Source organism: Sciurus vulgaris (genome assembly GCF_902686455.1).
Source record: "Sciurus vulgaris genome assembly, chromosome: 4".
NCBI classification, from domain to species: domain Eukaryota; kingdom Metazoa; phylum Chordata; class Mammalia; order Rodentia; family Sciuridae; genus Sciurus; species Sciurus vulgaris.
Window position 1 is genome coordinate 22,874,625 of NC_136464.1, and position 13,135 is coordinate 22,887,759.

At 43.8% G+C, this 13,135-nt stretch overlaps 1 protein-coding gene across 8 annotated transcripts in view; it reads left to right on the forward strand.

Annotated features, from left to right (window-relative positions):
- Positions 1-13,135, forward strand: part of SORCS1 (sortilin related VPS10 domain containing receptor 1) — a 469,944-nt gene that overhangs the window by 430,452 nt on the left and 26,357 nt on the right. For all 8 annotated transcript variants that reach the window (XM_079136908.1, XM_079136906.1, XM_079136907.1 and 5 more), the window contains exons 20-23: positions 354-487; positions 2,455-2,578; positions 7,697-7,809; positions 11,131-11,262. In XM_079136908.1, coding sequence (XP_078993034.1) covers positions 354-487; positions 2,455-2,578; positions 7,697-7,809; positions 11,131-11,262 — 503 coding nt within the window. The remainder of the gene's footprint in view (positions 1-353; positions 488-2,454; positions 2,579-7,696; positions 7,810-11,130; positions 11,263-13,135) is intronic.

Consider the following 13,135-nt stretch of genomic DNA (forward strand, 5'->3'; position numbering starts at 1 on the left):
ATCACCAGGGATATAATCTCTTGGAGAGAGCTTGCATCTCCCTGTGAAATCTTATGTCTGTTCATTTTAAGGACTTCATAAACTACTTGTAAATTTTTTAACTTTCACACATCCATAACTCACGTTTTAGACCCAGCAATGAGATCTGTAAATACAAAATGACAAGATGAAATTGTTTGCAATATATTTCTTTTCCCCAAAGTAGCAAAAGCACCAGGCACTTCTTTTAGTGAAGGTGGCTGTGATGTTTTGGAGGCTTCTGAGGAAATATGTGTTCTGTTCTTTCACAGCAGGGAAGGCGGAGCAGCGGAAGCTCTTCCCTCTCCATGGCCCTTCTTTCTCTTGTGTCTCAGGTCCCCTGGAGCATGTACACCTGTCTCTTCCCTTTGTCACCACAAAGAACAAAGAGGTCAATGCGACTGCGGTGCTGTGGCCCAGCCAAGTGGGCACCCTCACTTACGTGTGGTGGTACGGAAACAACACGGAGGTGAGTCTGCCTTCTGAATAGGGGTGGCCACAGAAGCTCAGCCAAGGAGAGGGGAATCTGGCTTATGAACACAAGAGTTCGGGGGGGACACCCAGCTTCAGGCCAGCAGGCAGTCTGTGTTAAGTATCTCGTTACAGAGAGGCAACCTGCATCCAGGAAAAGCAACCCACATCCATGACAGTCCCCTCCCCACGGCCACATAAACACACATGCGCGCATGTGCGCGCACGCGCGCACGCACACACACACACAGAGTGGCTTCACCCTAAATCAGACATGGCCCTTTCTTTCGGTCAGCCTCATCTTTTATATTTTCCCTAAATATTCCTTGTGCTCAAGAGTCAGAAATAATTTTAATAATTCATTATTTAATTATTTATTTAATAATTATCTAATAATTTAAAGCCAGTGGAGACCCTAATCCTCATTTACTTCTAGTGCTTCCTTTTGCAGATGAGACTAGAGAGGATGCCACAGGGGAAGTAGCTTCCTCCAGTCTCCTCTACCTGCTTCCCAGAGAGGCCCCAGAGAGGCAAAATCCAAGGCCTTCTCATCCCTTGAGTCCTTTTTCTTTCCTGCACTCCAGGCTGCATGGTCTGTGCCAGTTTTGAGCTCATTCCATTCTCAGAAGATAAACCACTTCCAAATGACAGTGAGGCAGTAGGGATGAGACCCAAAGCATCCCTCCCCATAGGGCACCCAGATGAACTGCCCTGGACAGGGCAGCTGCACCTTCTTCCCAGAGGTGCCTTCCCTTGGTGGCTTTGCTTTTCCAACGTAATGCACCTCATTTTGGTAAAAATGTGTTTCTTTTCTGGAACTGAGTTTTGGCCCTAACTGGAGACCTAGCTGTGCACGTGTGGGAAGGAGAGCTCTCCTACACCAGGACCTGCTGCAAGCCTGATAGGGAGAGAAGCTCTCACACCCACTGCTGACACAAGAGTACCGAAGAAGCCCTTTATTCTGTGCAGATATAGCCTGCTGAGGTCCACTGTCGACAGTGGGAAAGGAGAATTCAATGCTAATTGCCCCAAAGCTGGTAGAGACCATGAAAACACTGAACAACTTCCTTCTCTGTCTCCTTTTTTTGTTTGTTTTTAATTTTAATATAACACAAAATTCTCAACTGATCTTATTAAGAATAATTCTTATGCTAGACTTTAGTCTGCCCTCCACCATGCAGGGAATTAAATGAATTTTGATTTTAAAGCTAATTAAGAAAAGATGGGAAAGAAATGTTTGTGAGGAGTTGTCATGGGAGGTCAGCAGATTAATATTTTTTTATTCTAGAAACCCAGCATCTGCTTATATGATAGGTAGCACTCCTCCAACACTTTTTTTTTTTTTTCTTTTTTAGTCCTCAAACCACAATCCAATCACTAGGTTTTCATGGAAGCTACTTTCAGGAAACTGTTGATGGTGCTTCTCACAGGAAGCTGGCACACCACCCACCCCTACTACTGTCCAATTTAGGTGTCCACAGTTGCTGTGTTCCATTGGAATTTCATATTAATAGAAGATCCTAGAGATGAATGTTTGGCAACTTATAGATTTTCCATGGCTGCTATTAAATTCGGATTAATAAACGAACCCCTTTATTGTTTGATTTGAAAGTATCCTTGGATTAAAAGATGTGCTTGATTAGAACAGATTGTGCAAAAAGAGAGTCATGTATCCCATCAGCAAGTAAGACCTGTTGATTTTCCAGCTCTGAGTCAGGATGATACTAAAAGAGAGGTGTCCAATCCTCAAGGAATGGATGGAATTGCCTGGGACCATTTATGTAATATCCACCCTCCTCTCTGGCCCGCATTTCAGGTGATAGGGAGGCATAGAAATTTCAACACTAGTGTACCAGGAAGAGCCTCTGCAGAGTTATTGACCAGCCGGCTGATGGCTCAGAGCTAGCTGCTCTTTCAACTTTAACTAAGCATTTTTCTGCTTACTCTATGTCCCATTTATTATAGCCCTTGATCACCTTGGAGGGAAGCATATCATTCAAATTTACTTCAGAAGGAATGAATACCATCACAGTGCAGGTATCTGCTGGAAATGCCATCCTGCAGGACACAAAGACCATAGCAGTATATGGTGAGTGACTGTCTTTTCTGATCTGTCCCTGCCCCCACGCACAGATGAGGATGTCTGGTACCCTGGCAGTGGGGCTCTCCTGGCTTAGACGTTCACCTCGACAATAGAGGGCAGGAATGGAGAAAGAGCTGAGGTGTTTCTGGTCTCCTTCTTTAGAGAAATGTGATTCACCAACAAAACTGTGGTCACAGGACCTAGAAAGAGTTGGTTTTGTACTCTTTGAAGTTGGTCTGGAGCACTTAGAGAAACTGTTTTCTCACTTACCTTAGGTAGAGCAGGCTGGGTTTCATTTTGAGTAAGACTGACTCATTCAACTTGGGATGCTGGTGGCATTTGAATAGCTAAAACTAGTTCTAAAAGAAAACGGCTATTGCTTAGGCATTTTTTTTTTAAATGGAAGAGAAATCTTCCATTATCTAAATACTTTTAAAATCTCTTCCAAAAGTCTGTATTTTAAACATATAAAACCCCAAACAAAAGAAACAACAACCCTCTACTAGATTAAAAACCAAGCAAAGGAAGGGTCATAATAAGTGAATGTCACTTGTAGCCATAGACTGGATATGGAACCATCTGCTGTACGAAACAATTTTGTGACCAATGGGGGTAATTGAATGTGGTCAGAGCACTGGATGGAATGATAATATGCTGAAATTGAAAGGTGGGATCATTGCTGGGAAATGGGAGATAAAAACAATATGTCCAGATTGATCCCATTTTTGGTATTTTTTCTGCATAGAAAGCTGTTCAGGTGGATATGAACTAGGTATTATCAGTAGAGAGTAAAGGCAAACATTTATTATTAATATGGAAGTGGTACATATGTTTCATGAAATATTTGAAAAAAAGAATTTAAAATGATATGAGGAGAGTGTGTGCTGGATAGAAAGAGAGAACAAGAAGGTGGGAAGGAGAAAGAGAGGGTGAGAGAGGGCAGCAAGACCCCAGTTCCATAATTAATCAATTCCGACAGATCATTTAAGACTTCGTTTTTCTGTGGGGAGTCAGTTCTCATCTTGCCAATTTGATGTTCAAAACCTGAAAATCATGCGTAGCCCCCTTTGAGTGAATCTGAGGACACTGTTCCATGCATGGCTGGCCAAGAATGAGATTTCATGATTTCTTGTCTCCCCCGTCCTCTTCTCAGTCCAGGTAGTAAGTGGAAGTAAATGAGGGCTACGCGCTTTCTAACCAGGCCCCATCAGGCAGGTGGCCTCTCTGCCAGGTGGTCATGCAGTGGCTATGTGCAAATGGGGAGAACTTCTGCTTTTCTTTCTTTCCCCACCTCTTTTTCTTTGGTCTGGGCATGCACTTAATCTTCATAGTACAAGGCAGGTGATATTGTTAATCATTTTATCCTGGAGATAAATAGCTTGCCTTGGTTAGTAAGAGGTAGAGTTGAGCTTCTCACCCAGACCATGGTCTGAAATGGGCTGACTTTGATTTCTTTTCTGTCAGATGCTCTTTGTCCTCTCTCTACCCCTACTGGATGTCACAGGCTGCACTAATGGGCACTCACCCATTAGCCTGACAGATGTCCTCTTGGTTAAGTGTATGGGTGGCCTCCTCATTAGAATCAGAAAGAAAACTTTAAATCTGGAGGGTCTTTGGACTTTTCTTATCAGGTGTCGTTTTACAGATAGGAACTTGAGACTCAAACATGGATAATTGCTGGTTTAAAGTCATTTCTGCTACTTAATGACAGACCCAGTGATGATAATGGCAAAGGTGATAATAACTAACTTTGATGGAGCCCTTAATCCCCACAGATACCTGTTCTAAGCACTTTATATATATGATCTGTTTTATTGAATCCTTTGAACAGACAAGAAAAAAAATCTATAATTATCTCTGTTTTACAGATAAGCAAACATGAGATAAGTATAATGAGCTCATAGCCTAAGAATTGTGAACGCAGAGGGGAGTTTCTCTGCACCTTCTACCCCACTGCTGTTCTTCCTTCTTCCTTTTTCTGCAGTCTCCTTGAAGGTGTCACCCAAGGGTGACTCACCCTACATAAAATGCATTATCTCCTGCCTCTTCTTTAAAGTTTTTAGCAGGGAAGTGGTCTCTCCCCCCTCTAACCAAATTCCTGAGCTAACAACCATCCTTAACTCATCTTCAGTCGAGTTATCCAGGGTGTCATATACATAGGATTTGGAATTTTTAGTGACAAGTTTGACTTATTAAAGAAGAATCACATCAGACAGAATTAAACAGGCAGGATTGAACTCAACCGAAACAAAAGGCAGAAGATTCCTAAATGCTGAGATTAGCTAATAGGAAAGTATTGGAGAATATTAAGGAGTACGTGGAGTTATCAGAGTGATTAGACCACTGCCTTCATTAACGACCCTTTTGGGGAAGTTAGTTTCCCATCCTCCCACAGAGCCAAGGAGAGACAGGGGATCTTTCTTTCTTGATGATTACGAACCCCTTCCTGAGTTGTAGCAGATTAGAATGTGTAGCATCTCAGTGGGGCAGAGAAGAAATTATAGTAGCAGATTTTTAGAGTAAATGCTTAAGAAAAGGTGGGGGGTCAGAGGCCTCCCATTAGTCACCTGTCCAAAGCTTAGTCATAGAGAGGGAAGAGGATACCATTATGGTCAGAGGAAGGAGGCATCCTCCAGAGAAGTAGATGGAGGGGCTGGAGATGTAGCCCAATAGTAGATACTTGAACAACACACATAGCATACAGGAGGCCCTGGGTTCAATCCCCAGGACCACATATACACAAGGAAACAAAATTTGACAGAGGAAGGCTCGGCTACCCAGAGCCACCCAATTGACTAGAAGAAAGAAAATCTGGTTTGCATTATTTCCATTAATTTGCTCCAGGGCACAGATTTGCCTTTAAATAAAAAATGCAAATGCTCTTTCGGCACCTGCAAAAGAGCTCTATCTCTGGGGTTTGCCTGCAGTCCTTCCACATGCAGCCCCTATTTGGTGAATAAATTTAGCCACAAAGGTGGCCTTTCTTGGACATCACCATCATCACGGAGGTAGGTGTATCATTCATGTCCTTTCACTAAGATGAACACTGTCCCTTGTAGATGAACTCTCTAGAGCTTGGTGAGAGGTGAAGAAAAAGTGAGAGTGACCTAAATTTATACCTTCAGAGCAGCAAAGCTAGGACTCGGTTGGTGCATCTTCAGAACTGCCATTTACCACACTGCTAATTAATATGTGTTTCATTATTCTCCATCAGAACCGAATCAGTGAGATTCTCCTAGGTGACCAGTGACTCATAAAATAGTCAAGCTTGGAAAAATATGTCTTTGGAATAGGGTAACTGCCATAAATTCCCATCTTCTAATGTAAGAGTCCTCAAAGCATGTGTTTGAGAACTCATCAACATCATTAGGAAGTGCACAAGTGGGCTTTTATGTTTCCTGAATGTATAATTGACACCAATGACGTCACTGAGCCCCCACTGAAATCCAAGGACATGCTTAAGACGAGAACTGTGTACTGAAGTAGTAAATGCAGAAATAACAGAGAGCCTTCACTACGATTTAATCATTTATTTATCCAATAAACATTTACTCATTACTGATTACTAATTAAATGTCCAAGAGATAATAACTGAAAACCTACCATGTTTTAGAGCTCTCTCACAGCCAGGAATGCAGTCTATGTTCTCATTGAGCTTATATTCCGGGTTGGGAGATATACAGTGAAGACAAATTTAAATAATATTAAATACAGAGAAGAATATGGAGAATATAGGAGATGAAGTGTGCCTGGGTCTGGTGAACAGGAGGCTGCCTGAGACTGGGTGGTCAGAAAGTCTGGGGAAGCAGACAAATAATGACAAGGGCTACAGAGGCTGTGATCTAGGGAGGCGGAGGTGAGCTGCTATGGAGGGAGGATGGTGGGAGGGAGGAGCAGAGGAAGCAGGGTCCTGCAGCACAGGTCTGCAGGGAGGCCTAGCCCGACACGGGGTAGGAGAGTGAGCCTGCACCAGGGTGTGCGGGACAGGAAGGCCTGGTAGGCATGTGAACTTCATTTGAAGTGCAATGTGGGGGTCACTCACAGGTGTAGGGACATCTTACCTGAGCATGCCCTTTGGCAAACACTCTGCTGGGTTAAGGGTATGGAAGCCACAAAAATGCACCCTAGAAACTTCCAACCATGGGGAGCAAAGCTGACAAGCCCCTGGATATTGTGCTCTGAAACTCCTTGCTGTGGTGGACCTTGGCTGCTGCTTCTAAGGTCGGGTCCCAGTCTGTGATGGTCTGTTCAGGGTACTAAGACTGGCCCATTCCTGGGATGCAGGGGACTCCTTGGCCAACCAGTTTTGGCTCGAGGTCTCCTAAGAGTCTTGCTCAGCCTTCAGCACGCTGCAAGGCAGTCACCAGTCATCTTCCTCTCTTTCCTGCATGCCTGTGACCTACCCAATGGCTCTCCATGCCTCCCCTGGCTCTCTCCTCATTTTCTCCCAAAGATGATTCTGCTCATAAAATCTTTGCTTGTTTAATTGCCGACCTATTTCCCGGAGGATCTAGACCAACCCAGGCCTAATTCAGGGGTTACCCAAAAAACTAACACAATCCCCAACTTAAGGAGCTTAAAATTCCTTTCAATGAAACTTCTTGCAGACAAAAGGTAAATTAACTGTAATAGATAAAAGCATATAATTATATAACTATTATTATACATTCATAATAAAAACATGTGAAAAATGTAGTAGTTTCATTACATATTTAAAATGTTTGGGTTGGGGAAAAATGGTTAGTTAGGGAAAGTTTGAACTAGAGCTTGAAAGTTTTGTGGATAGACAGTGGAGTGAATGGACATGTGCAAAAGAGGATGTGCAAAGTCCCTGGGGTCATAAACCTGTCAAGTATTCAGGCCATAGGGTCAGTTAGTGTCCAGGAGAGCAAAGTCTGGAACTGGAGATAATGGTCAGATTATACAACTAGGTGTGGGTCAGAGTCCAGAGATTTGGTTTAGAAAGTGAAAAGCTAATGAGATACCAGGGACAAGAATAGTTTGCCTTCTAGAAGGATCCCTCTGATAAGTATGAAGGGAGAGGACCTTCCATGAGGGCTTTGCATGAAATACAAAGTTGAGTCTACCAAACTTACAGTAATCCACCTCCTGTTGTATCCCCAGAGGAATTCCGTTCTCTTCGCTTGTCCTTTTCTCCAAACCTGGATGATTACAACCCGGACATTCCCGAGTGGAGGAGGGACATCAGCAGAGTCATCAAAAAATCCCTGGTGGAAGTGAGTGCACAGTGTTCCTTCTCTTGTTTGGACACATTTTCTCTCTGTCCTTGGAGAACTGTTGGGAAGAACATCAAAGAAGGGGACAGGAAAGAGCTGGAGCCACAGGAAGCTAGTTCAGTAGAGGGGTGTCATCAGTGGGAGCCCCACATGCAGGCATGTGGCAGGCACTGGGGAAAGAACACCCAGGAGAGTCACGAGGTCCTTGTTCCTCCTGAAGCTGATTCTACTTAGAGTTCACAATTAGGCCTTTGGTGTAAGCTGAGTCACGGTGCATAATAGTGGAGGGCCACGGTGCTGAGTGTCCTCGAGGGCAGGTGTAATTAGTAAGAGCAGCCTGGGTTCCAGCTCCACCACTGTGTGCGTAACAGTGCAGTCAGGACTCGTACATGATGGTTGGTCACATTGTCTTGTCCTGCTTCTTTTACAGACATTTTCCTCTTATACCAGTCTCAAGAGAAAGTCATTATTATTATTATTATTATTCATAGATGAGGCAACTGAGGTTCAGAGAAGTTAAGTCACTTTCCTAAACTCTCACAGCCAACAGGTGACAAAGCTTCAGAATTGAAAGGAAAGGCCTGAGTCCAATGTTCGAGGTTTTGTGATGCAACATGATCTCCTGAGGTTTCTAGGAACATGCCAAGATGATCCAATTTACCCTTCTCTGAGCAGATGATCCCAAAGAGTGGATAAGACACATCTTGGGGGGTCCCATCTGCCCCAACCTACTCCACTTGCATGGGTGAGCACCGTGAGCTCCTGGGTCTGCTTGGACCTAGCACACACATCCAGGAAATTAGGCACAAGCTGCTTTGTCCTGGGGTTCTTAAGGAAAATCAGTTTAGGTTTCTGTTTATGCTGCTTCCCACACTTGGTGCCACTTGATATAAAAAGGTGCTGAAATAAGACATGCAGAGAACTCTGCTCAGAAAAGAGGTCCGCGTCAGCCTCTCAGCATCCCAAGCCTCACACCATCACCTTTACTGACTTTTATTTAGCACTTAAAATATTCTGAACCTTCCAGTCAGTGCTTAGTACTGTGTAACGTCTAATGCCAAGGATGAGCCTATGACATCCATATGAAGCTTATACTCATTTCCGGGTATAAGAGTCATCAGGGAACGTGTCCAAGGTCATGCTGTTAAAACATCCAGTTCTGGGGTCAGACCTTCAAGGCTAGAATCTGCATTTTGTGGTTTCGTCGCTATTCCACCCTATTGCTGTCTTTTGCCTTTCTACGAGGAGAAACGGAGTTGGAAGCAACATTGGGGTGGAGAAGGGGGATCTCCACGTGTCTCTGAATAATTGCCATCCACCTCTGTCTTCATGGCGTCACCATGCCTGACATGACTGATGGTTAAGCATTATGGCCACCAGAAAGAGCAGCTACCAGACTAAGAACTGTTGGCCTTTAGAACCATCTGATCCTGGAGTGACAATTGGATTCTTTCCCCTGCTATACAAGCTAGAAGACTTAGACCTTTTCATGAACCCACAGCCTGCCTCCTTCACTCTGCAACCTTCTAGGGACATGGGCCTCCCTAGGAACCGAGGTATCCCAGGCAGCGATCCAAATCCACCAGATGATTTGTCCACCAGGCACCAGCTCAGCAGTGACCAGCCTTCTGGGCTGATTTTTCTTCATGCTGTCTAGGGGTCAGATGCCCTGGGCTGCCTCCTTCCCACCAGCTGTCCAGTAGGCTAGAAAACACTGCCCATCAGTATTTCTAAGGCTACTGCATATTATAATCCGCTGAGCACAGAATAAAAGTATTGATCAACATCCCTCAGGACAGAGTGGTGGGGTGGGGGTGTTAATAATTCCCAAGACTCTGCAGTTACCACATCCCAAGAGGTAGCTGATCCAGTCCCTGGTCCCCTGCATCCCTGTCTTTGAGATCAGCAATTACACTTGGCCATACTCTAAGTCTTAAGAGACACGTTGCCAAGTGTACCCTAACAATCCCTATACAATGTAAAACTTAAAGTTGGCTTATTGGCAGTTTTCTTCCTATTCATTATGTGACAGAATTTGGTATAAAATTTGTTGTTCATTCCTAATCAAATTGGCTTTTGCTATTGACATATCATGATGAAATCTTTAATTAAATGTCATTCAGGAAGTATTTTTGTGTATAATGAGAATGATTTAGTTTAATCTCTGAGTTTACAATCTAATAGGGATATTAAATCCCTACGACCACAGCATGTGGTCAGCTGTAAGGGGAGCTGCTGTGTGTCAGGAAAAGGAGGCCTGGAGTTCAGGATGCCTTTATGGGCTTCACCATGAACCCCAGCTTCAGAAGCATCACAGCCTCTTCCTAAATGGCCTTGAGCCACTGTTTTACCTGCCCTCAGCATCCATCTTTCCTAGATCCCGGTTCAGAAGAGACTTGTCTTAGCTGCTAGGGAGCTGTGGACAGAGGCTTAGCTGCCTTGTCCTGAATCATGTCATTTCACAGGGTGGCTCAAGTTGAGTGATGGACAGGTATAGTTGTACACATAAAGTCCTGGCCGTCTCCCTAACCTACAACAACTCTAGAGGCCAGCCTGTCTCTCCACAGATCCTTTGAGGCTGTTACTGGACCTACACAACATCTCAATTCCTCCCCTGTGCCGGCCTGCTAACCTTCCCTAACCCATAGGTGTTGTTCCCAAGAGCTCTTCTTACTATGTACCCCGAACACTAAACTCAGAGTGAACTTCCTGAGGCACCAACCTGTGATGTGTTGTTCACCATCCCAAGTGAGGCGGAATCATACTTGCTTTATTTATTTATTTATTTATTTATTTATTTATTTATTTATTTATTGCATGAAAGAATATCATTAGGTTACTTAGCAAAATTCCAGGCACATGGTAAGGAACCAAGTGCATGGAATTTGTAACTAGTTCACAAAAAGGTAGTTCAGAAACAGTCACCTAATTGAGAAATTATGAACAGTGTACATGGATTTTAAAATGACTCATGAAAGATAAGTAGAGTTCTATCAGCAGAGAGAAAAGACATCCTAAGGGAGGTGGCAGGCACTCCCAGAAACACTGGTAGGGAAATGCTGGAATATTCGGAAATTGGCCGTCCTGCCATTTGGCTGGGGTATAAAAGGCCTGTGTGAGTTTGGGTTATTAGTTTGGAAAGGAAGTGTGACCATATTGCAGAAGATCTTGAATCTGTACTTCATCTCTGTAGCAATGGGAATGAGCACAAGCATTTTGGACAGGGGAATGTGATTGCATTTTCTCAATCCAGGCCCCAGCCGAATACCTGGTCCCTTCTCCTCATATCCTGCAGGACTCATCTGAGTCTCTCTTTCTTAGGCCACAGGAATTCCAAGCCAGCACATCCTGGTGGCAGTACTGCCTGGCTTACCCACCGCTGCTGAGCTCTTTGTCTTGCCTTATCAGGATCCAACAGGAGAAAACAAAAGGTCACTGGAGGATCTGGAGCAGGTGAGTCCCCTAGCAGCCAGGTCCAGCTTCTTTCTGCACTGAGCCACCCCCATGGCTAGTTTAAACACCACAGCAGCTCTGACGGATCCTGGGGCACCTCATCTGGGAGCACCACATCTTTGGGGAGTCTTCAGCTTTCTGGTTTCCCATTTCTCAGTCACACACTGGTGGCCTTACCTGTAGTTTCACCAAATCAACACGTACTGGAGTGCTTATTGTAGGAAATGACTGAATTATTCATACTGAGAAATACTCTGCAGCATTTATGATTAATTAGAGAAATCTACGTGATTTATGATTAATTAGAGAAATCTACATGTATAGGTATGAAAACATGCCCAAGGTATTAAAAGAAAAAAGCAAGTAGCTGATCACACATGGACGAGAACCCACTTAGAGTTTGCTTGACTTCTTTCATCATGAGTGTCGTGAGAGTCCAATGACAATGACATGATACAATGACATGATACATATGATTTATAAAAGCTACAGCTTTGATTCAAACATTTATCCTTTTATTATCACTGTGCTAAGATGATCTGATTTGTGTTTATAATGATTGTGTAGTCTTGGCTCCAGAGCACCTCTGCCGGCTATGTGTAGGTTCACCTTCTCTTCATTGCTTTCACTTCTGGAGCCTTCGTGTGTGTGTGTGTGTGTGTGTGTGTGTGTGTGTGTGTGTGTGTATGGTCTGTGTGTGTCTGTGTGTGTGTGTGTATGTGTGTGTGTCTCTGTGTGTATGTCTGTGTGTGTCTGTGTGTGTGTCTGTGTGTATGTGTGTGTGTCTCTGTGTGTATGTCTGTGTGTGTCTGTGTGTATGTGTGTGTGTCTCTGTGTGTATGTCTGTGTGTGTCTGTGTGTATGTCTGTGTGTGTATGTGTGTGTGTCTCTGTGTGTATGTCTGTGTGTGTCTGTGTGTATGTCTGTGTGTGTATGTGTGTGTGTCTCTGTGTGTATGTCTGTGTGTGTCTGTGTGTATGTCTGTGTGTGTATGAGTGTCCTGCCCATGGTCATTTTTTTCTTCTTTTCCTTTTAACTTCAAAAGTCTCTCCCACTTCTGTATTGAGGAATATATTTATATTCTTCATCCATTCAACTAAAATGATTAGTCTTGGTCTGTTGTTCTCATAAAAACCTAAGGATTTGAGTTTCTTAAGTCTTCCAGGAACATAGATTTAAAACCGGGATTCCTCTCAACCACTAAATGAGTACTGGATTTGACCCCTCCAGAACTTGGAGCTTTTTCATTTACTTTGAATGAACCCATCATCCAGTCCCATGATCTCTAGTCTTCCAGCGTGGCCTCAGAACCACAACACGCTTGTTAACAACAACCCCAAATGGCAGCTCAGCCTACCTCTGAGCACACATCCAGCTTTCAGCTGCCACTTTCTCACCTGTCTGAAAACACACCTGATTCTCTCCGTGCCTAAGTCATGAAGAGCATAGCTGTCCCGAAGTCCCTTCTGAAATCATTCCCTAACCAGGAGCAATTGGAGAGCAGGCAGCAGGTAACCCACTGGATTTGCATCTGACCTTGCCCCCACCATGCTCAGCTTCCCATTATATTCTACAAATTATTTTGGATACTGTAATGTGATAGGAGATAGAATGACTTCTGTCATTTTAAAAGAAAATAGGATACTGAGCTAGAAATTGTGACTCTGATTAAGGAAGTTATCAGGACTCAAACCAAAGTAAACACAGTGACTACACAAAGCCCCTGAGGAATCGGTGCCTTGGTTGTTCCTAACATTATTACCCTGAGAGAAAAGTGCAGTAAATCAACTTTTAAAACAAGACACCTCTCAAGAGCCTGTGAAATGGCTGCCTACTGGAGACCCCTAGTTTTTAATCTAGGTGGGATCTTCTG